Source organism: Sciurus vulgaris (genome assembly GCF_902686455.1).
Source record: "Sciurus vulgaris genome assembly, chromosome: 5".
In the NCBI taxonomy this organism is placed as follows: Eukaryota; Metazoa; Chordata; class Mammalia; order Rodentia; family Sciuridae; genus Sciurus; species Sciurus vulgaris.
The window spans coordinates 90,646,237-90,672,875 of record NC_136465.1 but is presented as its reverse complement, the minus strand read 5'-3'; the positions used below and the strand labels follow the sequence as shown (position 1 = coordinate 90,672,875).

The 26,639-nt window shown below is 35.8% G+C and overlaps 1 protein-coding gene across 1 annotated transcript in view; it reads right to left on the bottom strand.

Annotated features, from left to right (window-relative positions):
* Window positions 1-25,041, bottom strand: part of ETNK1 (ethanolamine kinase 1) — a 69,777-nt gene extending 44,736 nt beyond the window's left edge. Inside the window, exons 1-2 of the mRNA XM_079142381.1 lie at window positions 24,619-25,041; window positions 8,152-8,411 (exon numbers count right to left, since the gene is read on the bottom strand). Of these exons, the coding sequence (XP_078998507.1) occupies window positions 8,152-8,411; window positions 24,619-24,774 (416 nt within the window). The 5' untranslated portion in view covers window positions 24,775-25,041. The remainder of the gene's footprint in view (window positions 1-8,151; window positions 8,412-24,618) is intronic.
* Window positions 25,042-26,639: the final 1,598 nt, after the last annotated feature.

Here is a 26,639-nt window from a genome sequence, read left to right as displayed (position 1 = left end):
TAAAGTTAACCAAACAGAGAAGAAATCTGAATGAAACCTCCAAGAACTACAGGACAACATGAAATTTAAAATTTAAGAATTATCAGGAGAGGCTCAGAAATACAAACCAAAGGAATGAACAACCTATTCAATGAAAAAATATCAGAAAATTTCCCTAGCCTGAAAAATGAAATAGAAAATCAAATACAAGAGGCTTACCGAACACCAAATGCATAAAATTACAACAGATCCTTTAGAATGCTTTCTAATAAATCTGTAACAATTAATTTCAAACTACATTTCTTCCCTTACATCTACCACTGGGTGCTTTTAATTAAACTTCAGTAAAGATTCCCAACAAGAGGCAATTTTTTGAGAAACACTGAAAAGTAATTTGAGAAAATTCCTAAATGCCTTTCAATTTTAAAAAAAAATTCTGAAAATCTCAGCAATACTTGATTGCTACAGGAAAGTTCAAAAGAAACAGATCATGATAAATCTCCATAAGTGAAATTACTAGTTAAGTATTGCCTTAGTACAACTAATGGCTAAGTTGGTCTAACTAGTTATCTTTACCAATAACATTCTCACGCCTCCTCCATGCTCTGCCCTGTTCTTTAAAATCCAGTTCAAATGATCTCAGTAAACCATTTCCTAATTTCCCACATATACCACAGTAAATTACTTTACACCTTTTTTGAAATCCTTTTCCTATGTTCTTTGTATACTACATAGATTATTCATTCCCATTACTGTCTGTCACATATGGTAAATTACTCAACCAGTGGGGGGTAATTTCTTTTTCCTGCCCCAGACTAGGTCAAACATATTCCAATGCCTTTTATATTACCCAAGCAGACAATCCTGTTCATAATCATAACATAAGTATATAACTATGCTTGATGAGCCAAAGAGTACTGTGGACATTCATCTAAAGCTCAATCAATATTTACTGAAGCTGTGATGATTTGTCCAGTTCGTTGGCTACACATTAGACTGACCTAACAATCAAGTTTCCTAAAAATTCACGACTATATTCAAAAACTAAAGCTCATAACAAGAGATCAAAATGGGATATAACTAACTCCAAATTGGTAATAACCTATTAATAAATCAATTTTCCTTTTATCATAAACATACAAAACTCATTTTTTAAAGGAAAAAAAAAGCTAAATAATCACATCCCAAATCTGCATCTCTAACCTCTTCTTGGGGACCCCGTAACCATGGTCTGTTCACTAATATATTTTTTAATACTATTTTTAGTTGTAGATTGACACCTTTATTTTACTTATGAATTTTTATGTGGTGTTGAGGATCAAACCTGGTGTCTCATGCATGCTAGGCAAGTGCTCTATCACTGAGCCACAACCCCAGTCCCCACTTACCTATTTGTTATTTTAGAAGTTCATCATAAGCCTAGCATGCACAAGGTTCTTATTTCTATCCTCAGCCAAAAAAAAAAAAAAAAAATTTAAAGTTTATCATAATACATACTCATTTTTTGTTTTGTTTATTGGAGACTGGGTCTCACAATGTTGCCCAGGAAGACCTCCTATGTATAATTCCCTCTTCCTCAGTCTCCCAAAGCATGTAGGACTACAGATACACACCACACACCTGGCACCTGTAGTGTTCTTGACTAAAAAAACTAGTGTCAACCCTCTGTATTCACAAGTCTACATCCATGGATTTAACCCATCACAAATCAAACATATTCAGAAATTATTCCAAAAAGTTTCCAAAACAAAAATTTTAATTTACTATGCATCAAGCACTATAATGAATCCACACAAATGAAATATATAGAATTATCTTGCTGTTGCATTCCAAAATTCCACAGGTCCCCTCAATCTCATCTCCAGCACTCAGAGCAATATTTGTCTAATATCTTGTTCACATACTATATAGCAAGGCATATGATGATTACATCTGCACTAAACATGCAGACTTTATTTAAAAATCATTATTCCATGATTTTGTAAATAAACCATAACAATTATTTATAAAGTAACTACATTGTATTAAGTATTGTAAGTAATTTAGAGATCATTTAAAGTATATGGGAAAATATGCATAGGTTACAGCCAAATACTACATAATTGTATATAAAGGACTAACTTGAGCATTCAGATTTTGGTATTGGGGTGGAGTGGGGGTTCCTGGCACCAGTCATCCAAGGATACCAAGAGACAGCTATATAGTTATTCTATTTTTTCTACTTGAGGTTAAAAAGATTATGCAAAGATTTCTGGTTAAGAAAAAACAAACTACAATAGGCTTAATAATTACTATTATATAAAATGGTAAGAAATCAATGGAAAAGTCTGCAAGCATTTCTTAGTCTATTCACTTTAAATCTACAAATTTTCTTATTTTTTAACAAGTGGTATAATGAAGCCTAATTATTTGTTTGCTTTTCTTTTCTCAATAATTCAAGATTCAGTTACTCATCATTGGTATTCTTTAAGAATGTACTTTTACTAGCCATATGATCAAAGACAAACTACTTAAAATATTTCCACCTTAATTTACTCATCTACTTAAATGTGATTATATTACCTATCTCCTACAGTTGTTTTGCATTAAGTTTATTAATATATGTAAAGTGATTATTAACAGGTACAGCTCATGTTGTGTTACAGCAGTATTACTCATCATCATATTTCAAGTCATTTCTCTAATCTTTAAGGAATAAATTCTGATGATTAACAGAATTATAATATAGAACAAGCTCTTCAAATAAGTTAAAATAAAAAAGAAAAGACAAAACAGAAATCTAATATTCCCATGACACAGGCACAAAGTAAATTTTGTGCTGTCTTTCTCCTATTAAAAGGCAAAATAAATTTCTCAGGGACAGCAAATAGTAGTAAAATTGCTTAGTTTGTATTATGGTTTGGATACCCCCCTCACAAAGTCACATGCTGAGGCTTGGCCCCAGCTGATGGAGCTGTTGGAGGTGGTAAAAACTTTAGGAGGTGGGGCCTAGAAGAAGGAAACTAGGTCACTGGAGAGATGCCTGAAGGGGATTTTTGGGTCCCTGGTCCCCTTTCTTTCTCTCTCTGCTTCTGAATCATCAGGAGATGACAGAAAAATAAAAGCCTGCACATTTAGTTTGCTTCTCTTTGCTCCATCACATGCTCCCTGCCACGGTGTTCTGCCCACAAGCCAAAAGACAAAGAGGCCAACTGACCATGTACTGAAATCTCTGCAACTATAAGCCAAAACAAATCTTTGATACTCCTGATTTTTTTCAGATATTTTGGCACAGCAATGGAAACCTGGCTAATACAGTTGGGAATGATTCCGAAGTCTAATCCTGGCTAAAGAGGAAACGGTTCCAATACTAGTTAGTATTGTTTGTCTTAAACAAGGGAGAGGGAGTTAGTAGCAATAAATATTTGCTTTGCCACATGCATATGCTGCTTTCATCACTTCAAAGAACTTTATGTGTCAAAGTAAATAGTACCAAAAAGCAAAAAAAAAAAGGGGGGGGGGGCTATGAACGAATGATTTAGTTATTTTTTCAGAAATAGGGTCTTGAGGGTTGGGTGTGTGGTTCAGTGGCAGAGCACTTACCTGGCATGTGTAAGGCCCAGGATTTAATCCCTAGCACTGAGGGCCGGGGGAGAGAGAAACAAGTCTTGCTATGTTGTCCAGGCAAACTCCTCCCAGACTCAAGCAATCCTTCTACCTCAGTCTCCTGAGTAGCTAGAATTACAGTGCGTGCCACTGTACCTGGCTATGTTTCAATTTTAAATTTTAAAAATACGTTTTCAACATAGTATGGTAGCATATACCTGTAATCCTAGCTACTTAGGAGGCTGAGGAAGGAGGATTGAAAGTTCAAGGTCAGTCTGGGAAACTTAGCAAGACCATGTTTCAAAATTTTGAAAAGTAGAAAGGGCTAGGGATGTAGCTCAAAGGTAGAATGTCTCTGAATGAAATCCCCAGTACTGAAAATAAATAACTAGTAGGTTTCTAAAAGCATAATAAAGCTAAAGAACAAGGCCTAGCCATGATAATTTGCCTAAGTAAATATTAATAATTTTCTAAGTTACTATCTAAACTATTAGAAAATCTGCAGAAGTTTGGAAAAATGTGAAAAGACATGGGGGGAAATAATATTACAAATAATATTAACACCTAATATTTAACATACACCAAACACTATTTTAAACTTTTTACAGAGACAGGTGGACTATCCCTAATCAGAATTCCCAAAATCCAAAACACCACTCCAAATTTGAAACTCTGAAGACCAACATGATGCCACAAATAGAAAGCTTCACCATGATCTTATGTGATAGGATCGGTCAGTCAAATCAAGGACATGTAAAAATACTGCACAAAATTACCTACAGGCTATGTGGATAAGCTATATATGAATATAATGAATTTCATATTATTTCATATTTAGACTTAAGTTCCATCCCCAAGGTATCATTATATATCTGCAAATGTTTCAAAATCTGGAGAAATACTTCTGGTTCCAAGTTTTCTGGATAAGGGACAACAAACCTATATTCCTGTAAACAAATTTAATCCTTACAATTTTTTAGACGAGGAAAAGGCTCAAAAAGCTTAAATACTGTCTAAGCCCAAATTCATTCAGCTCATAAAGTTGAGGCAATCACTCTATAATGTACTCTTAATGAAAGAGGTATGCAGTCTAATGTTGAATTTCAACAATGCATCTCATTCCACAACTTTCCACTATCATCAATGAAAGAGAAAAAAATACATTCCACATATCCAGTTTCCACCATGAGACTGAGTAAAAGGAGTAAAAATCTAAATCTGATCTCACTGACAGATGGTATCCACCGTTGCTAGTTTAACTTTCTGTCACAGGGTTTGTCAAATACTGCTGCACCACAGCCTCCACAGCTTAGATTTCAGCAATGCTGTCCCTATACAACCATTTCATCTTGGCCTACTGCTTGCTGGGGGTCCACGGACTGGTGGGTGTCATACAGGCACTGGTCAAGGTTCATGTAGTTGTCCCGGCATCTCACGTCTAGTAGCTGTCATTTTTTCTCTAAGCCTCTTGGTCTCCGCATGGTACTGGCAGACCACTTTGATGAGTTCCATATTGCTCAAGTTGAGTGCTATCTCCGTTTGACTCGGTTTCCATCTCCTCCTCTAAGTCTTCTCTTGTACATGTCTGGATCCTATTGCTGTCATGTGGACGCTGCCCATACCTTCTATAATATGAATAACCTCACTGGGGTCCTGGAAGGTCATGTAATAGTCAAAGGACTATTATATACCCTCCTTATAAGAGTGGGGGAAGAAGCAAAGGAGGGAGGGAGTACCAAGAGGAACTGAAATACTATCCTATGGCTTTCCTGTAGGAGTTCTGGTGGCTTTACATCCAAGACACTGCTAGATAATAATGTTGCCAGTATCTTGCATATACTAAAAGAGAATACCAAGACTCAGTAGCTTTTGATGTTGATGCCTTTGCTGCCATCTCTGATAGTAAAAATCCAAATGGTAACTGAAACTTGTGGGCATGCAGCTTCTGGGCTGTGGGCAATCAGGGGCTTATTTTTCAGTGGAAATGGGAATAAGGAGAAGGGGTATGGACAATGACCCTGGAAACGTATTTGTCTCTCTACTTTAGATGCAAGGAAGCTCATGTGGCTCTTATCTAGCAACCTTATACAATATGTATTAGTGTTTCTGAATCTAATCCCAGCTTTTCCTTTGGCACAATGTATTCTTATACTTTTAATACTGTTACACAGGTATTTCTCAACCATAGTGAACAAGACTAAGGACTTATAAATAATAAACTTATGCAAGCCTCAAGACCCAAAAAATTTGACATAAAAGAGCAGTCAGTCAGGCATGGGGATGTGGATCTATAGACCTACCATTCCAGAGGCTAAGGTAAGAAGAGTCCTTGAGTGCAGGAATTCGAGACCAGCCTATGCAACATAGCTAGACTCCATCTCAAAAACAAAAACAAATAAATAAACAAAAACAAGTAAACACAGCCTGGTGTGGTGGCATACACCTGTAATCGCAGCAACTCAGGAAGCTAAGGGAAGAGAATCTCGAGTACAAAGCCAGCCTGGACAGCTTAGTGAGACCCCATCTCAAAATAAAAGGAAAAAAAAGAGCAAACACAAATTTATTAATCAGGATCCTTCAATACATCTTGAAGAGAATATACCTGCTGGCTAATACCTAGGGTTTGAATAGATTTCTATGACAAATTATTTTATTAGCTGATAGGGATTTCCCAATAAACAAATGATACTGAACCATTCAATTTTTAATCAGTGTGTTAACTCAGCACTTCTTAAAACATGCCCTAGAGACCCAACATCTTTCAGGATGTTCATAATATTAAAGCTACTTTCTTTCATAAGACATTATTTACCATTTTCACTCTCATTCTCTCAAAGGGTACAGTATAGTTTGAGAAACTATCTAACATAAGATGATGTCATCATATTGATGACTAACAGGGTGTCCATTAGATAGTCTTGTGTTCTAAAATTTTGTTCTAACTTTGAATATGGTAAACACTGATAATTATAAATGAGACATTAAAACAAGAGCTCTGGTTCTAAAGCAGTCAGGGCAGCCTACCCAAAAGAATAGCATCTCCTATCTGGAGAGCTGCCCCTCATCAAAGATGTGGGCCATTGCATGCTGGGCTGCCTATTTTCAAATCATTCCATCATTCCAAGGAAGGTAAAGGGGGTAACTTCAGGTTCTCAGATGCTATGCAGGGTCCCTAACCAGCAATCCACCTGCAGGAACCACTGCCTGACCCAGAGTGTCCCACATGGGAAGGGCTGCCACATGCCTGTACAGTTTGCCCTTGGTGTCCCTGTGAGCCCAACAACTGTGGGAATTCTAGGTACTGAGCTGCCTAGAGCAGAGTCTAGGAAAGCACATTTAGGAACTAAGTGGCTTTTTGTGGCCTCTGCTACTGTAATTGGGGTTCAGCCTCCTCCTGTCATATAGTGCTGCACATCAACCCTGGTGGCTCCAGGTAGAGCAGTCACTAAAGGATCTCCACTGCTCCATCTCTAGCCCTCAGCACCTCCCATTCTTGCCTCTACCCTCAGACCTTACTGGCTTGGCTTGTCTTCTTCATCTTTACTCTCCCAGTCCTTCTCAAAGGGCTGCCCACTTCAAATGTGCAGCACTGGCCTGCCCTTGCCCTTCATCTGTTCTCCTCCCCATCCCCCTGCAAGTCCTTGGTCACTGCTTCTGTGATGAGTCCTCTGCCCGACCCACTGCCTCTATTGATGAGTCTGGCCCAGTCATGCAGCCAACTCTGCCTGTTCACCTTACAAACACACCAGACCTACTCAATCTAATGACAGTGTGCATTAGGTGTCAAAAGGAACAAGCATTTTCACACTTCAAAATTCAACAGTATAGTCCTGGATGCTGTTAAAATGCAAGATGTCCCTTCAGGTGAACCTGCCACAGAATGATAGTACTTCCTGCTTGAGGAAAAGTAGGTCACTTGAGTCTCTCTCATCCTGTCTCCCTCCTTCCCCTGCCTCCCACTCCAAATAAAGACAAGAAATAGAAATACGTAAAAAAAAAAAAAAAAAAAAAAAACTCTTGGATTGCTCAATAACTTTTCAGAGTTATAAACAAGAGAACTCTGAACAGAGTTTTGTTCAGAACAAAATGAGAACTACGATCCTGCTGTTTTTCAAATCAAACCCATTTTCTAGAGTTTAAGAGCATCATATGATTTTAGAAAAATCATCGAATAGATGACATTTTCTTTATAACAAATCTAAGATTGAATAGGATATTGAGCAACCTAATAGCAGAAAAGGGTCAACAATTAATAGGAGTTTATTAATAACTATGAAAATATGAGCAATTAAGTAATAATTAACAAAAAATAAATGTGCAACACTTCAATTCAAACACTACTTTAAAAAATTAAGGGAAAGCCTTGACCCTATATCAATTAATCAAAGACCTCTTGTCTACAGAGTCAAAAATGAGAATGGTAAATATGAAGGAATTTATTTTTAAGAAAAGACATACAAAAATAGCTCTAAAGAAAGTTTCTAAGTAAACCAAATAGTAACTCGAAGAAAGTCAGTTTTAAAAAATATTTTCCTATGTGCATTTAACATTCCTTTTCAAAGGAAAAATTTAGAAAAAGATACATACCTGAAAATGGCTGGGTTGCAGACATGCTTTGGATCCAATGCTTCTCCCTGTATAAATTCATAGCATAGTCCATTATTGAAGGTACAGTAGAGTTGTGGTGCACAGCCATGAGCCTGCAACACTCGAAAACTCTTCACTTCTTCATCTCGATCAACCAACAACTCAGTCTTATTGCCATAAATTCTCACGAGGACTACATCTTCCATGGTATTACCCACATAACAGCCAATAAGTTTATTTGTGATTCCATCTGTGAAGAGCTGTCAGAAAAAGAAAAACATGGGGAGAAAAAAATTACATGTTTTATAAAATGGAACAGAAGATAACCTGAATATAATGAGTAAGTAAAAACAAAACATTAGGGGTTGGAGGCATAGCTCAGTGGTACAGCAGGTACTCAGCAAGCATAAGATGCTGGGTTCTATATCCAGCACCCGGGGAAAAAAATAAAAAGAAAACACCTACTTCTTAATATAAAAGAATCTTTGGGGCTGGCAATGTAGAATTTTTGAGACCCTGTCTCAAAAAAAAAAAAAAAAATCCAATACAATGGTACACACCTAGAGTCCCAGCTATTCAGGAGGCTGAAGCAGGAGGATTACTTGAGCCCAAGGGTTCAAGAATAGCCTGGGTAACATAGCAAGACCCCACTTCAATCAATCAATCAATCTGTATTGAAAAGCATTTTGCACTTATTACAATGCCATATCAATTCACACATGCTATTCTGTAATTTCTTCATGCATCAAATAGAAAAATATTTCCATTATTATTATGAAGACTGTGAACTATTTAACATCTTGAAATGCTTATCATGAATGACAGTCCAGGTTCTCAAATTTCAGAAATTATCATGTTTTCTCCATCTTCACAGCTAATAGTAGGTACTTAATAATTAAATAATAGAATTCAGTTATCAACATTAATATCTTCATCTAGCTTACAAAAATTACAAGTTTGTCAGGGGATGAACTGCAGATCCAGAGTATCTGAGTGTGAATCCCAGCTTTGCTACAAACTGAGTAACCTTAGACAAACACTTAAGCTCTATGTACTGCAATCTCCTCACAGTTAAATCTGTATGTTAGACTCTATTTAATAGCACTATTTTAAAGATTAATGACTGGGCTGGGGATGTAACTCAGTGGTAGAGCACTTGCCTAGCACATGTGAGGCACTGGGTTTGATCCTCAGTACCACATAAAAATAAATAAGTAAAAGGTATTGTGCCCATCTACACAACATTAATTTAAAAAAAAAAAGATTAATGAGTTAATATACATGAAAGTACTTAGAACACTGCTTGGCACAAAGAAAGCTCTTATATGTACTTAACTATATACTGAGATTTTTAACACAAGATTGTAAAATAATTCATGATGAAATCATAAAGCGGTGATAATTTGACAAAATCTATATTACAACAATATTTGAAAACAACTATTTCCAATATATTTCTCTAAAGATAGCTTAAATCAACATAGTTAAAAAATATTAAATATCATTGCTTCTGGGCAAATTCTCTTCACACCTAAAAAAGTAAAAAGTCCACAATTTAGTTATTCTCAAAATCAACATTATTCTTTCAAAATAGCCCTATCCTATATTTACTTGGTTTTGTAAAACTAATTATATTTTTAAACTTTGATCTCTAAAATTCATACTACTAGTTAGTGAATTTTGCTCCTAAATCACTTCAAATCCTTAGTTTGAATATCTTTTTGAGATGGAGGGGTCTCACTATGACTAGTCTGAAACTACTGGGTTCAAATAATCCTCCAACCTCAGCCTTTGAGTAGGTGGGACTACAGGTACACTTCACTGTGCCTAGCCTTAGTTTAAACATTAACAGCACTTAAATATTAGGTAAATTAATAATGGATCCTAAATTTCCTGTTTTATCCTATCAAATATTTTTTTAAAAACACATATATTTGTTAAAAACAATTTAAATTTAACTTTTTACAGACTCCAACAACTTAAGAATTCCTTTAAATCTGTCAATTGTTTAATATTAATAAAGGTATCACTTACTCTGAAAACTGGTGATTAAAATGAATTAAGAATTTGTCCTTGGCAGGCCTGGTGCCTGTAATCCCAGCCAGCAGGCTGTTACAGGAGGATCCCAAGTCTGAGGCCAGTCTCAAAAACTTACTGAGACATTGTATCAAAAAAGTTTTTTAACATTGAAAAGGGTTAGGATGTAGCTCAGTGGAAGAGTGCTTGCCCTAGTCCTGGGTTCAATCTCCAGTACTCTCCCAAATTTTTAAAAATAAAGACCTATCGTGCATCTTCTATGAACTGTACTTCATAATATCCATATAGCCCTAATTTATAATAATTCTCTAACAAAGAATATCAACTGACAAATGTGGAAGAAATAAAAGAACCAGAAAATTCAATATTTTACAATGGAAATATTGTGTTTCCAATGAAACAACTGTTCAGGCAACAATCTTTAATTGCCATTAGGCAAAAGATTGATGGGGAATTTTATGATACGAAACAGTTACCTCCTAAACTCACTAAGCAAACATGTCATACCACTTCACATGATACAATATGAAATACACTGTACTACCCATGACCTGGAATTGAATCAAGTTTCTAGATCTTTGGGGGATTTTTGGAAAATATAGGGGTTTAAAAAACAGCACAAAGAACCACAATAAGAAACATACAAATTCGGAATGTAGATCTGGCTATGCAAATGAATCATCAATAGTTAATGGCATAGCTGGAATATGACTTTAAGGAAGCTTAAGAAACATTAATAACCAATGAAATGTATAGATCTAGTTTGTTTCCCGATTCAAATAAGTGTTAAAATATTTTTGAGGTTACTGGAGAGATTTCATTATGGACTGCCTACTAAAGGATGCCTAGAAATTAATGCTAACTTTGTGAAAATAGCATTGTGATTATGTGGGGGGGAAAAAATCTGAGTTTTGTTTGCTTGTTTTCTTCTTCTTTTTTTTTTTTTTTTTTTTTTGGTGATACTTGATATGAAACTCTGGGCCTTACACATGTTAAGCAGGCACCCTACTATTGAGTTGTAACCCCAGCCCTCTGTTTTTATTTTTACAAATGAATACTGAAATACAGGAAGGCAATTACCTGGGGTCTGAGATTTGCTGTAAAATAATTCAAATGAGTTAAAAAAAACAAATGAACCAAATGTGGATTCTGAATAATGGGTATATGAACATTCAATTCATTCTCTCTGAGCATGTTACAAAATTTTATTTTTAATTTGTATGATATAACTAACTAAAGCAGTGGGAAATTCCTTAAAGTTTCTATTAGAGAATTACCTAATATAACAAGTTCATAAGCATAAGTACAGATTGCTAAACAAATAAAACAAAACATGAAGATAAGTTAAAAAGAGAAAAAAGTTAAAAGATCCAAGTGGAAGGAGACCGAAAAATAGATTTAGACACTAATTTCTTTCTCCTTCCCTTGCCAGCCAAGTTTCTTGAGATTTTATAGTCAATTTTTCTGCTTTTGAAGCTACCATTTGCATTTTTTTTTTTTTGGTATGTGGCACATGGTTTTAAAAAGTTAACTAGTACTCAAAGTTTGATAGTAATCAACAGTAGAAATATCTCAAACTATTTTCAATTTTCATAGTTTTTAACACCTATTTTTAGATATCATTCTTTTTTTGCAGTGCTGGGGATCGAACCCAGGGCCTTGTGCATGCAAGGCAAGCACTCTACCAACTAAGCTATCTCCCCAGCCCTTAGATATCATTCTTAAATTGCTTTTTTACAACCAAGACTACACATTATCTAAGGGGTTCTTATAAGTCAGCTTTCTTGTACCAACTCCACACACATATACCTATCCTCATTTACCCACAGATAAAAGGTATATTATTCTCATTTACCCATAGGTATGGGTATATTCAACTTTTTGCTTTAATCATCTTCAATTACACTACTACATATACAATCATCCAACCCCAAAATGAGGTGTACTGTAAATTTCATTTCCTAGATGGTTTATTTCCTCTTTAATAATTGCCTCATCTTATTAGCTTTCTTTTTCATATCCTGTTTTGTAATCCCTATATCAGTGATTTTTGAGCTGGTATGTAAAACCCTGAAAGAATAGAATAGGAATACAAATGGGCAAAGCTTTGATATCTCCCCAGCATACACAAAAGCATGTATACATGCACCACACTACCACCACTTCTGTTTTCATCTATTTTACATACTGGACTTTGGCAAGTGATTTTATTTGAAGGAACAAATAAAAAGGTTGAGGACTCAGGATTTAGTCCAGTGGTAGAGAGCCTGCCTAGCATACCCAAGGCCACTTGTACAAGGCCCTATGTTCAAGCCCCAGCATGGGGTTGGGGGAAGAAATGAGAGCTTTGGCTAAGAGAAAAGTTCAAGACAGACGGATAATCTGCAAAGGAAATAAAAAGAATATGATGGTCAGACATTTTCAGATCTAAGAAAGAAGCTTGATAAGACTCTAGCCCAAAAAAACATGAAGAAAACTACACAGATATACCATAATAAAATTTCTAAATATCAGAAATAAATTATCTAATGATACCAATTTTTTTTTTTTGGTAACAAATTACAATGTGAATTCCTCTGAGACTTGGAAAACATCAAAAGAAGGAAAATAGAAGGTAACAAACAGAAACATAAAACAGATGGGATAAACAGAAAAAAGTAGAGAAAGAAAAATTAATTATATAATTAAATGCAAAAGAACTCAATACCTCAAGTAAAAGATTAAGTATGGAAAAGTATGGGATGAACTAGTAAATACTACTTCACAAAAGACATGCAAAATAAAAACTGACAGAACTATCGTACATCAGATAGAACAGATCTTAACAAAATATTAGACCTAAAAAGGGACATATCAACACAGCTTCAAAACATATCTAGCAAAAACCAACAGAACTAAACAAACCCCATAATAATTGTTGGAAACTTGAGCATACTGCTTAAGACCTGATTTTCAAAAAGAAACAAAACAAAACCAACCATAACCCCATATCCAACAACACAATGTACATTCTTTTCAAGGCTGCAAAAAATGTTACCAATATGGACTGCAGGCTTGAATATAAAATAAGCCTCGATTAATACCAAAACTTTAAAAATCAGTATTTTCTCAAATAGTGGGTACGAGCTAGACAACAACAGTGAATATGGCTAGACAGCAACAACACACATACAAAATTAAAATGGTTAAGATGATAAATTTTGGTTTTATACACCTTTTTAAGAATTTTTTAAACTTTTAAAATCACAAATTCATTGGAAATTATTTGAATGCACATCTAAGTAAACTGTGAGACAAGAGAAAATCACAATGGGAATTAGAAAACATTCTTAATTGAATGATAACACATATTATCAGGCAAGTGGCATCTGTTGTACATTATCAAGAGCAGAAGTCTGAGCATGTCAGCTCACTCTATCTTGGTATCTGAGTCACCAAGGAAAAACACAATGAGCAGTAAAGCACTGCAAGGAACAATGCTTTACTCACAAAGAGAAGAGACAGAGCAAGACCAGCTTCAGTAGTGGCTGTCAGTACCCCATAGCTATTAGATTCCTCATAGAATCAGATGCAGACAACTAGCCTATACAACCTCCTCTAATGCTTCAGCAAAAGGACCTCATCATCTCCCACAGAGGGCAGACACAGTAGTGAGGTTGGCCAGGTGACATGTGACATACATCTTAAGCAGAACAAAGGAGTACACACTGAGTCTGAAACAGGGAAAGACACTGCCACATAATGTGACAAGTTCAGCACAAGCTGTGAGGACACTATCTCTTAGTAAGGAAGTATATCAGGAGCACAGTACGTTCTTTTTTATTGTTGGGGGTGGGGAGAGACTGAGAACTGAACCCAGCAGCACTCTACCACTGAGCAACATTCTCAATCCTTTTTATTTTTTACCTTTGAGACAGGGTCTTGTTAAGTTGTTGGTCTTGAACTTGTGATCCTCCTGCCTGAGCCTCCCAAGTCACTGGTATTATAAGTGCACCATCTCACTCAGCTCATGGTCCAGTCTTCCGTTGTAAGAGACTATAAAGCCTGCACAAGAGACTGCCTTTCTCGAACATATCAAAACTTGTGGGTACTTATAAATAAGTAACTATGTCAGAAATTTTAAAGGTAAAAATTAGGTGCTGGGGGTAGCTCAGTGGTACAGTACATGTCTAGTATGAGTATGGCCCTGGATTCAGTCCCTAGTACCCACCCCCCCAACACACACACAAAGGCAAAAAATTAGTAATCTAGGCTTCCAGCTAAAAAAACCTAGAAAATAAAAGCTCACTAACCAAAAAAAGGTTAGGGCTAGGCACAGTGGCTTATGCCTATAATCCCAGCTACTTGGGAGGCTGAGGCAGGAAGATAGAAAGTGAACAATTTAGCAAGACTCTTGTCTCAAAAAAAATAAATAAATAAAAAGGACAGGTATGTAGTTCAGTGGCAAAACACCCATGGGTTCAATTCCCATTACTATTAATTAATTAATAGGAAGGAAATGAGAGCAAAATTATCCAATAGGAAAAACTATTATCTGAAAAGGCTGATAAATTGTAAAAAAGGTCAATAAAGTTGAAAACTTCTTAGCAAAATTTATCAAAACAAAAAAATTAGCAATAAAGAAGTAGACTTCATTATAGATCCTACACATATATTATCATAAACAATTCTTATAAAAAAAGAAGAAAAAGCACCTCCCAAATTGATATCAAAACTTGTCAAGGATATTACAAGAAAAATTACAGATTTAGTTCATGGACACAGTTGTAAAAATGCTAAAATACTAACAATTGATACTGTGGTTTAGCCAAAGGAGACTATATCACAACCAAATGGGGTTTATTCGAAGAATGCAAAGGTTATTAACATTCAAATTTTTAAATTGATATAATTTACCTCAATAAGAGAAAATCAGATACTCTTTCAACATTTAATCTAGGGGCTATTGGGAAGATATTTTGTAGAACAGTTAGAACTACAATTAGGTGACGTTAGATGTAGGAGATTATTCTCAGTAATGTGGATGGCCTCATCCAATCAGTTGAAAGGCAATAAAAACAAAACAGGCTTCCCTGAAGAAATTCTGCTTAAAAACTCCTACCTGAGGATTCCCACTTCGCTGGCCTGCCCTACTAATATCATACGTGCCAAATGCCAAAACTGCACAAGCCAATTTTACATATATACATATATGTATACATACATATATTTTACATATATATATATATACACACACATAAATATATGATTTTGTTTCTCTGGAGAACCCTAATGGACACAATTTGTAATCTTTAAATTCGACTGAGACTTTATACTATGGATATACTTAGAATATTGATCCAAATTTTATGTATAAAAGTAGTTAGCTGGAATACTGTTTTAATAGCCAAAAAAATAAAACAGCTTCAATGACGTTAAAAAAAATAATGGGGCTGATTAGTATCTATAAAGACCAGAGACGATATCTTTTTTTTTTTTTTTTTTTTTTGCAGGGATTTGCAAATACTAGGCAAAAACTCCACCACTGACCTACATCCTCAGCCCAAAAATGTTTTATATTTAAAAGCAAGATACAGGATAACTCAGTTACATATACAAAAAAATGCTGTTATATTTACTGATATTTATGAACAGATATATGCCCAACAAAATCTGTAATTTACTAATTTATTTTAGAAAGACAAATGAAATTGTTTATGAAATTACGTTGAGGTGTATGATTTAGAGTTGATTTAGAATTTTCACTTTTCATTTATGCCTTGTATTTTAAATATTAAGGGCATGTGTTTTTTTTTTTAACAAAAAATAACAGATTTAGATAAAATACAGGCATGTCTACTTCTTTGCACACTAAAATTTAAAAAACCAAAGTCTTTTTTTTTCCATGTGACGGTAGGGAATGAGTCCGAGAACTCAGGCATGTTAGGCAAGTATTCTACTACTGAGTTACAGTCCCAGACCCCCAACGTCATTTTAAGAATTAGGTCAAATGATGTTTAACATGATGGAATACATTTGCAGCTAGCAAGTTAGTCAATACCATACAAACATGGGGAAATGTTTATGAAAGGCCAGTGAAAAAAAGAAATACATAGTTGTACATATGACTTCAAGTATGCAAAATGTTTCAGAAAAAATCAGAACATAATATTTGAGAACAGAATAGAGAACAGAAATATGGACAACAGGAAGTTTTTTCCTTCTATTCAAATTTTAATACTGTGATGTATCTTTTAATACTGTGATCATAAAACAAAGTGATTGTGTTGTTTGCATAGTCTCATAAAAGAACCTTCACACATTTTGGCATATTATTTTCTCAGAGAATTCATTTATGAAAAATGACTAATCCAAAACGTTCTATCTTGTTTAAAGAAAGAAAACCACTTTTGTGGTTACCACTAGAGGGAGGAAGAGACTAAGACCAAGGAGGGAAATGAAGATGCCATGGAAATACCAGAAACATGTTCTTTCCCAAGGATGGAGTAACATAGGTACAATTACATTTCATAAATATTTCTCAATGTTTGTTTTACCTCAAAATTTTCATTGATAGTCAATCTGGTATATCAAAACAAAATCAAGAAAAACAACCAGCTTGAGGTTGTAGCTCAGTAGTAGTTTGTCTAGCATGTGCAAGGCCCTGGGTTCAATCTCCATTACTAAAAAAAGAAAAATACAATCTATGATTCCTTAAGTCTTCTATTACTTCCCATATCTTTGCTACTCACAAAACACACACACACACAATCCCTCCCTTAAATCTTCCCTCTTTCCTCACCTGCAAGAAGTCTCACACATTTATTTTCTGAAATGTCAAATCTGCCATTATTTCCATCTAAGGCTACTATCCTAATTTGGGTCCTAATACCTCTTATCTGGACTGACACAAGTATCCCAAGGTTTTCTGTTTGTTTTTTGTTTTGTTTTGTTTGTTTGTTTTTTGAGAAGGGATCTGCCTACGATGCTTAGGCTAGTCTTCTACTCCTGGGCTCACGGGATTCTCCTGCCTGCTGCTCAGACTCCCAAGTAGCTGGAGCTATAGGCACTCAACACCACACACCAGCTAAACCATTTTTTAAAGCAATGCAACAGGAAGAAATATAGTTAACATGTGATGTAATATACAGAGATAATTTTATATAAAACTGAAACAAGTTTCACAAAACAATACTTAATATCTGCAAGGCTTTCTGATATATCCTATCTTATTCTAAGTGATCTTTTCAAACTGTAGTGGTCTCAATTCATTATATTAACCTGGCATCCTATTAGTGTATGGTAACCATCAGTTTCAAAATCCACGTTCTTATGTTCATTTTTGGGGGGAGGGGGATATTGGGGATTGAACCCAGGGGTGCTTAACCACTGAGTGACATCCACAGACCTTTTTATTTTTGAGGCAGGGTCTCATTAAGTTGTTAGAGCCTTGCTAAGTTGCTGAGGCTACCTCTGAACTTGTGATCCTCCTGTCTCAGTCTCCCAAGCTGCTGGGATTACAGGTATGGGCTGCCATGCCTGGCCTCAAAACCCATGTTCTAATTAAACACTTATTGCCCAATTCCAAGAAGTATATTTCCAAAATCCCTGATTGGATTTCTCCTCTCAGTTGAGGTTTCAGCCTTAGTGGGGAGCTGGGGTATAGCCCATCCATGATTATAGGTGACAAGAAGAGGCCAACAAGGTCAAAAAAACTAGCCAAACTAGCTACAGGTGAAGTTTTTGGGGACTATAATATCTGAGCCTTCAAAAACAGCACTAAAGCTTTAGTGTCAAGAAAGAGAATACAAAAAAAAAAAAAAAACTAAAAGCACACCAATGCTGTTCTGTCAAGCTGAGGTTCTCAAATGTTGGGCAGAGTAATTTTAAGTTCTGGTGATAAATATTATGCTAGGATTAAACAGAGGGAAACAATTCCGGCTGCAAAATAGTAAAAATTTCCTTCAACCAGTGCTTCTCTACATTGTAACCTATCAGTTCTCTTAAAAAAAATACACAGTATCAAGGAACCTGCTTAAAAACTTTCAATCATTTCCCATTATGTTCTTAATAAAATACCAACTCCTTAATGAGGCATAAAACCTTAATATCTAACCATACTCCTGCTTTCCAGAAATAATTCTCACACCTTTTTTTTTTTTTTTTTCCTTTTGCTCACACTCTAATCTGCTCAAACCACTCATCTACTTATTGTCTAGCTTCATTGCTTTTGTGAAATGGCCTCCCATACTATCTAATTTAATCTTTCCTTCAAAGCTTAGTTCAGGGCTGGGGCAAAACTCATGGTAGAGTCCTTGCCTAGAATGTGCAAGGGCTTAGACTGGATACCCACTGACACAAAAAAATTTAAATAAAAATGTAAGCTTAGTTCAGGGACCCCCACCCCCGCAACCTTTTTGAAGCTTTCTGTACAAATCTCCATGCCTACTTTGTGCTATAATTTACAATGGAACCCTGCTGAAAATCATCATTATGCCTTTTATCATATTTCTGATAAAATATGTATCAGAATTACAGAATCCTAGGAGTTAAAAATTCTTTCAGTTCAATTTTCCCATTTACAAATAGAGAAGGTGGTACAGAGGAGAAGGGATGGAGAAATGTAATACCAAAGTATACAATGCATAATTTTAGGTATTTCATTTAATTCCCATGACTATTCTTCAAGGCAGACAGCAATCCCCTTTTTATAAAGAGATTTGAAAACTTGCCAAAGGTTACAAATGACTGGAACCAATAGTCAAAAAACATTCTTTTCTACCACATCATATTAAAGACCCAAAGAGAAAACAGTTGGCTTAGTCCAAGTCACCCAAGTGTTAATGCCAGAAAATGTATTAGTACTTTAGTTTTTTGACTCTATAGTTACATCTTAATAAAATACATAAGTGATTAAAGAAAATCAACTAAATCAATTAAACATATAGGAGCCTGTCAAACATTACACATTTTTTATAGGAGTTTATCAAACACTCTTAGCCATATAAATATAGTATTTGTACCACCCAGCCTAATACTTTACTATCCTGAGACGCCAAAAGCAGGGAATAGGAAACAGAAAACTGGAATTAACCACTGATATTAAAGGTTACATTGAAAATAAACTATGAAAAAGGAAAAGAAAAGTGGAAGGGGAGTGGTCTCTTGAAAAATTGAAGGGCAATCACTAGAGGAAAGGGACCAAGGGGAGAGGGGAAATACTGGTGAATGATATTGGCCAAATTATATTGTGTTATTGTGTGCCTGTATGAATATGTAACAACAAATCCCACCATTATGCACCACTATAATGTACCAATAAAAGAATTTAAAAAAAAATAAACTGTCACCTCTTATATGTAGCTATAGGACTCAAGATTTCTAAAACATGATAACCTCCTTACACATTTATCAGTTTAATTTACCTAAGAAGTTACAAAAATTTCTACTACTCAAAGTAAGGAACAAACTCATCATTTTAGAAACAGAAAATAAATAATTAAATTACAGTACTAGGCTAGGGATATAGCTCAGTGTAGAGTACCTGACAAGCATGTAGGAGGACCTGAATTGTTAGATTCCCCAGCACAGTAAAAAAAGTAAATGAATAAATAAGTTAGAACACTAAAAGAGATACAACTTGATAGAGCAACTATATAGATCTGGTAATTTATTCTTCTCTTAAGGAACAATGTAATATTAAGTATCAATATTAAAAGGGACGGGGGCTGGGGATATAGCTCAGTTGATAGAGTGCTTGCCTTGCAAGCACAAGGCCCTGGGTTCAATCCCCAGCACCACCAAAAATAATAAAAAATAAAAGGAACTGACTGGAGATGTAGCTTAGAGATAGAGGGCTTGCTTAGTATGTGCAAGGCCCTAGGTTCAATTCCCAGTACCACATAAAATAAAATAACATGGGTTATGAATTTGTAATAGAATAATTAGGTAGATACCTCCAAAATATTTTTAAAAAGAAAGGATGAATGAACTCTGGTGAGTAACTATACAACCTAACGCAAAGATTAGTTTTCAAGATAATGTAAGTACACTAAAAAATAAGATTTAGAAAACGTGTAGTTCAGAGAGAAAGCACTAGTCCAACATATGTGAGATCCTGGGTTTGAACCCCAACACGGGAGAGGGGGACACAGAAGCAAAACCTTGTAGTATAACCAAAAGAACAGTACACTTTATAAAAATGTTCTTATATAAACTTTGCATGTGAAAAACTCTGAATACTCATATTAAAAGGACTTATATTATACTTCCTCATTTGTCTTCTCCTTCCCCATCAAACTGGGAATTTCAAAGAACAGACATTTTTAATTTAGGCATCTAATATATAGTAGGCATTCAGTAGCAATAGTTTTCTTGACAGTATTTATTTCCTCCTCACAACTACCCTCAGGGGTTAGAAATATTATTGAGTCCATTTTATAGTAACAGACATTGAGGTTTAGGAAAGTTAAATGAAGTACTGAACCCAGATTCAAATCAGCACTATGTTCAAACCCCTTGCTCTTTACTACTATTAAAATTTTGCTGTTGAAAAATTAAATGGATAAAAGGTACCATAATAAGCAATCTCACTGAGATCCTAAGCAGAATAAACATTAGTTTTAAAATGTTACATAATACTGGTCTTACTAATATAGCAAACCTTTGCCATTATGTCCTATAAGTACCAAGATTACAGAAAAATCTATAGAGACGACTCAATGAAAGGGCTGGGGATGTGGCTCAGCAGTAAAGCACTTGCCTGGCATGTATGAGGAGGACCTGAGTTCAATCACCAGTACCACCAAAAAAATAAATAAGTAACAAGTCAATGAGAAAACTAACTGGTCAAAAAATAGAAAGATCCTAAAACAACATATAGTAAGGAGTCTCTGAAACACTAATTCATCAGCATTTTTACAAGGAAAGATAATTTTAAGAGTCTCCTAAAAATGATTCTCTTGGTGTTGGGTGTGGTGGTTTACTCCTATAGTCCCAGGGACTCTAGAGGCTGAGACAGGATTGCGAATTGAAGGCCAGCCAGGGCAACTTAGCAAGACCTTGTCTCAAAATTTTTAAAAATTTTTAAAAAGGGTTGGGGATGTAGCTCAATAGTAGAACATCCCTGGGTTCAATTCCCAGTACCAAAAAAAAAAAAAAAAAAAAAAAAAAGGATTATTCTGTTGGACCTAAGACACTTGATTCTTCCTTTATACAATGACTACCCAAAGAAAGATGTAGAAAAGTCAAAAATCCAAACTCAAGTAAGTGAAGGAAAGAGTTGTTACATAACAAAAGGAATCACTATCTTAAAGTAAAGTTGAAATAATCCCTTTTCTAAAATAGTGGCACATATGGGAAAAGAAATGTAAATTTATGCTCAAGGAAAATTAAAGCAAAATCTTTTTATAAGCCAAAGGCTGATTTTTTTCCCTTAAGAAATTAATTTTATACAGAAATGGCTTCCTTGCCTTAATCATAATATATAAATATAACCTTTTCTTGGTCAAAGAGCAGTAATTCATAAGATGGGTTCCTACCCCAGATCTGCCTATTACAAATCACAAGTTCAGTTTCATTAAGTAAAATACACATTAAAAGTATTTATCTACATCTACCTCACAGGGTAGTTGAGAAAATGCATGTTAAAGTGTTTTATAAACAAAATATTATTAAATATAAAGCACTATGGCTGGTGCTATTGTCTTATTCTATTCACAGATACTACAACCCCAAAAAAGTCAAAATCCACTTTTTATACTTTACTTTTAATCTTGTAAGGACAGAAATTCTATACAAAATGAGATATATTATTCCATGTACTCATGAGTTTTGAGCAAAGATTAGGCCTTCTATCATTCTGACTGCATTCAAAACTTCTTTTGCTTCTTTCTAGATTTCCTGATAGTTATCAGGATTGTTCTGGATAGTTCAGCCTTCAGGAATAGATACAAGCTAAGTATTACTACAGAAAGCTTCTAAAGTAGTTTAAAACATTTTAAATGCACACACACCAAAATTTTTTTTAAAAAATGTTTTTAATCATTTTAGAAAAAAAATGGGCTAAGGCTGGAAGTATAGCTCACTAGAAAGCACTTGCCTAGCATGCACAAGGTCCTGGCTTTGATCCCCAGCACAGGAAGAAAAAAGAAAACAAAAAAACACAGGCTATATCACTGATATCCAACTGTCCTAAAATTATAATAATCTGTTGACTATGTAATACATGCTTCCTCTTCTAAAATATGAAGTATGATTTTTGAGCTTACAGTTCAAGGAAAATAAAATCTCGAAAGAAAATATTCCCATTGAGATTGACTAGAGAAATTCTGAAGCATCATTAAAGTCAGAGTTGCAATGACCTAGAATGTGAGAAAGCAGATCGACTGAGTTAAGATGTGAACAGTCATCAATTCATCTTATTGATGTCCCAGCTTCTGAACCAAAAGCTTTGCTTGCAAATGGAAATGTATTTCTAACTAATAATCATCCTTAGAGCAAAATAAGTGATAATGTTTATCATCACTTTTAAATAATTATATTAGAAGATCATATTATGAACACAAAGATCTAAGCTAAAAGTTGCCACAGAGAAACCAAGATTCAACCGTAATTACTTTCCAACAATCAAAAACAGTTTCACATTACTACTACCTTTTCTCTTTTTGTTTACTTATACCCTAGCTTTACTTCACTGAGTCTCACCTAAAAAAAAGAGATAATACCTACCTATCAGTCTGGCACATAGCACTTCACCATAGCTATTATTAATATTCTATAGACAAATACACCAAAGGAAATCACAATCTTCAAATCTTTACATTTTAAAGTCACTGTTTAAAAAGGAACATGATTTGCCAGTACTGGAGTTTATAAGAAATAGCACTGCCTTTAATCAATAAAGATATTTAATTTATAATTGACTGCCAGAAAATATATCATTTTAAAAAAGTTTAAAATCTTCTAAAATAAACTAAAAATAAGTTAACAAATAACTATCAAATATAAGAGCTGTGGATATAACTCTGTGATAGAGCACTTGCCTAGAATGCTCTCTGCCTAGCATTCATACCATCCCAGGTTCAATCACCAGCACAAAATATTTAAAAAAGAAAAAAATAAGTTTCAATTTGGAAGGCATTTCTTTAAAAGAAATTCATGAATTCTTTATTTATACACAAAAATAATCTTGGATCCACTATTCATATATACTTGGACAACAAATACTCCCTTAAAATTTCGCAATTCTTTGTCTAACTTCTTTTCTCCTAAAACATATGGTTCCTTTTAATCTGCTCAAAACTCTTCTAGGCAATAAGAACTGAAACTAACACAAAAGCCCAAGCCTTAGGAACCGTTCTTGAAACTAGTCACTGATCATATTTTATTTATCTTTGTATAGGTGGCTGGCTCCTTTGGCAGAGAATTATATCGCTAAACATTTTGTAATAAATTCAACAATTTATTGCACGCAGTCGTCAAAATGAAAGCAGATGATTTGGCTAATTCAAATAAATGTTCTTACATTATTGCTCATATCTAAAACAAACTCCAAATATCCCAGCCTTTAAAATAGCTGGTTTGGTTTTTAATTTGCATGGAAAAAGGACAAAAGGAGCTCATTTTCAGGTATAATTTCCTAAAACTAAAACTGTAAATATTAAAACCAAATCATTCAAAATAAATGTTACACGTAGGAAATCATAACTCCCACATTATTAGAAAACTCCTAGATTCTTAGGGAATTCTTTCGGGGTTTTTTTTGTTTGTTTGTTTGTTTGTTTGTTTTTTGTCTATGAACACAGTGGTTCAAGAAAAGGAAATATTCCCAAACCACTCCTCATTTTATCAGATATTAGGCAACATTAAAAAATATCAATTTAGAAATATCAAGTCAAGCAAAATAACGTGCACAGTGCTGCTAAAAACCGGACCTAGAATGCATGGCTATTACTTTGGAATTGAGAATCTCACAAATCTGAAGACTGGGGAAGATAAAATGTAGGATAAAGCATCAAAGGGAGAAAATCGCGGGGGAAGGGAAGGGAAGGAAAAGATCAGAGAGGATTAATTACTGCATTATTTATGGAAGGAGGATGCTTAAAGCAGCAGACTAGGACCCAATGTAAGAGGAGTGGAAAAGGTTCATTTTGCAGTGAGAATGGTCTGGGGAGTGGGAGGAGGGGCAAACTATGAACAGGAATCTTCCCGGTGTGGAATGGGTGCGTCACTTACGTAGCGGCTTCTAGAAAGAGAAAAATTGCCTTCAGGGCATCTTAATAAGCAACTGTGAAGGAAAGGGGAGTGACCTTCCTAGGTGTGATGGAAGAAATACAGGGTCACTCCCCAAAAGCCTGGGAAAGAGATGTTCTGTGGGTCCTACGGATTGTGCGAGTACCTCCTGGGCCGCGTCAGGGATGTGAGAGACCAGGGCTGTGGTGTGGGCGTTACCTGCAGGGTCACCTCCTGAGGGTCCCAGTGTGGACGCAGGTGTTGCAGGAGGCTCAAGGCCCCCTCCCGGCAGCGCTGTTCTTCCTGGTCATGAACAGTGACGTTCAGCTTGGGCACCTCCGGGGAGCCGGGTGGGACGTGGATGTAATTGGCCATGGCCCAGGCGACGGCGGAGACTACCACAACGACGACGGCGACGGCGACCACGAGAACGGCGGGCGCCGACAGGCTGGTGGTTCCTTCCGTCCCGGGGCGCCCTCGCGGGAGGGCTGGGGGCGCTCGAACGGACGGGCGGGCGGTAGGAGAAGGGCTGGAGGCGACACTATCGCCAACCGGGGTCTGGAAAGCTGCTGAACTGAGCCCGGCCCGCTCACGGGAAAAATTCCTCTGCGCTCCACCGCGGTCGACCGCGGAGGCTGCCGGGACTGGCCTGACGCTGGCGTCACGCCCGGGGCGGAGCCTCGGCTGCGTCAGGAGCCGACTGGGTTTCTAACCTCCCGGCACAATGGGATGGCAGCTCCGCCCCAGGGTCTTAGGCCGCAGAGCTGGCAGGAGGCCCCCAGAGCGCTGTTAGTCTGGAAAACGCGGGGCTCCTCCCCCGGTTTGAGCCCGAGCCCTGCCAAACCCTGCACGGCTTTAAAGCTTTAGCTCCCCAGATCAGGAGGGTCATGGGGCTCTAAACTTGAGTTAGGGCTGAGGGTTTGAGAGGGGTTAGTGGGGGGTAGGGGAAAGCAAGGGACACGTCCTGAAATAACCCCAGGATAAGTCTCTGAATTTGGCCTGAGTCTAGGCAGACTGGATTAATTTGGTCGTCTTGATCCTGGAACTGCTTTGTACTTGGGATCACATAGTTGGGTTAGCAACTAAATTCCCATTGGCAGTGTATGGAGATCACAATATTACAGACAAATTTAGTTAAGATATTTGGGTAGAACAACTACAACACTTAAAGAGTTATTTATAGTGTCAGATGTTTTACCATACCGAGAGTTATACAAAGTTTGGAAGAATAGGTTATTGTCCGGGATGAAGATAAAAGGGAAGGAAAGAAAAATAGTTTTGAGACTCAGCAATTGTATAACTGTCATAGCATCCCTGAGAGGGTCCTGAAAGCTCACAGAATGCTACCTTGAAAGCTTTAGTGTCAATGTCTTACAATAACTCTATCTCCAAGTAAGGGATGCAGGAAACTGGATAACCTACAAGTAATTTATTGGGACTTCTTAATTTTTTATGATGGAATAAAGTGGACTAGGATTTGACCTCAGATTTTGACCTTAGTTCATGGTGAATATATTTGTTAGTAGTAAATTAAAACCCCAAATGGATTCAATAGCATTCAAAATATTTGCCTTATTGGCATAAATTTATATTCTGATTGTCCAAAAAGAACCTACTTACCTTTGTAATTCACAAAACAAATAATTCAAGGATAACATTAAACTTCCTAAGCTAAAAAGAGGCAGGATATGGAGTTATACAACAATGGCAGGGAAGTTGGTTCAACATTTTCCAGACTTAGGCAGGTTTTGTTGTTGTTGTTGTTGTTGTTGTTGTTGTTGTTGTTTAATCACATAACCATGTGTAGAAGGCCTTGGGATGAATCCCCAGCGCAAAAAGAAAAAAAAAAAAAAAAAAAAAAAAAATCACGCACTCCAAGAAACACTAGATTATGCATTCCTTCCAATTTGGAGGGAAATAACATACTAATAATTCCAAATTTTGAACTATTAGGTGTCTAAGAATAAAACTAACAAAAATGTATAAGACCTTTACAGATGGAATTATATCAATGGGAAAATAAACCATATTCATAAACAAAATAATTATTATAAAGATCTCAATTCTCCCTGAGCTTATCAATGCATACAGTGCAAACAGTTAAAATTTCAACAAGATTTTTCACAGAACTTGTTAAAATTCATACCAAAATTTAAGGTCAAAGATATGCTTCTGCAGTTTTTTGCAGAGAGCACATAATTTTGGAGATGAAGTTGGGAAGACCTATCTTACCAGCACTT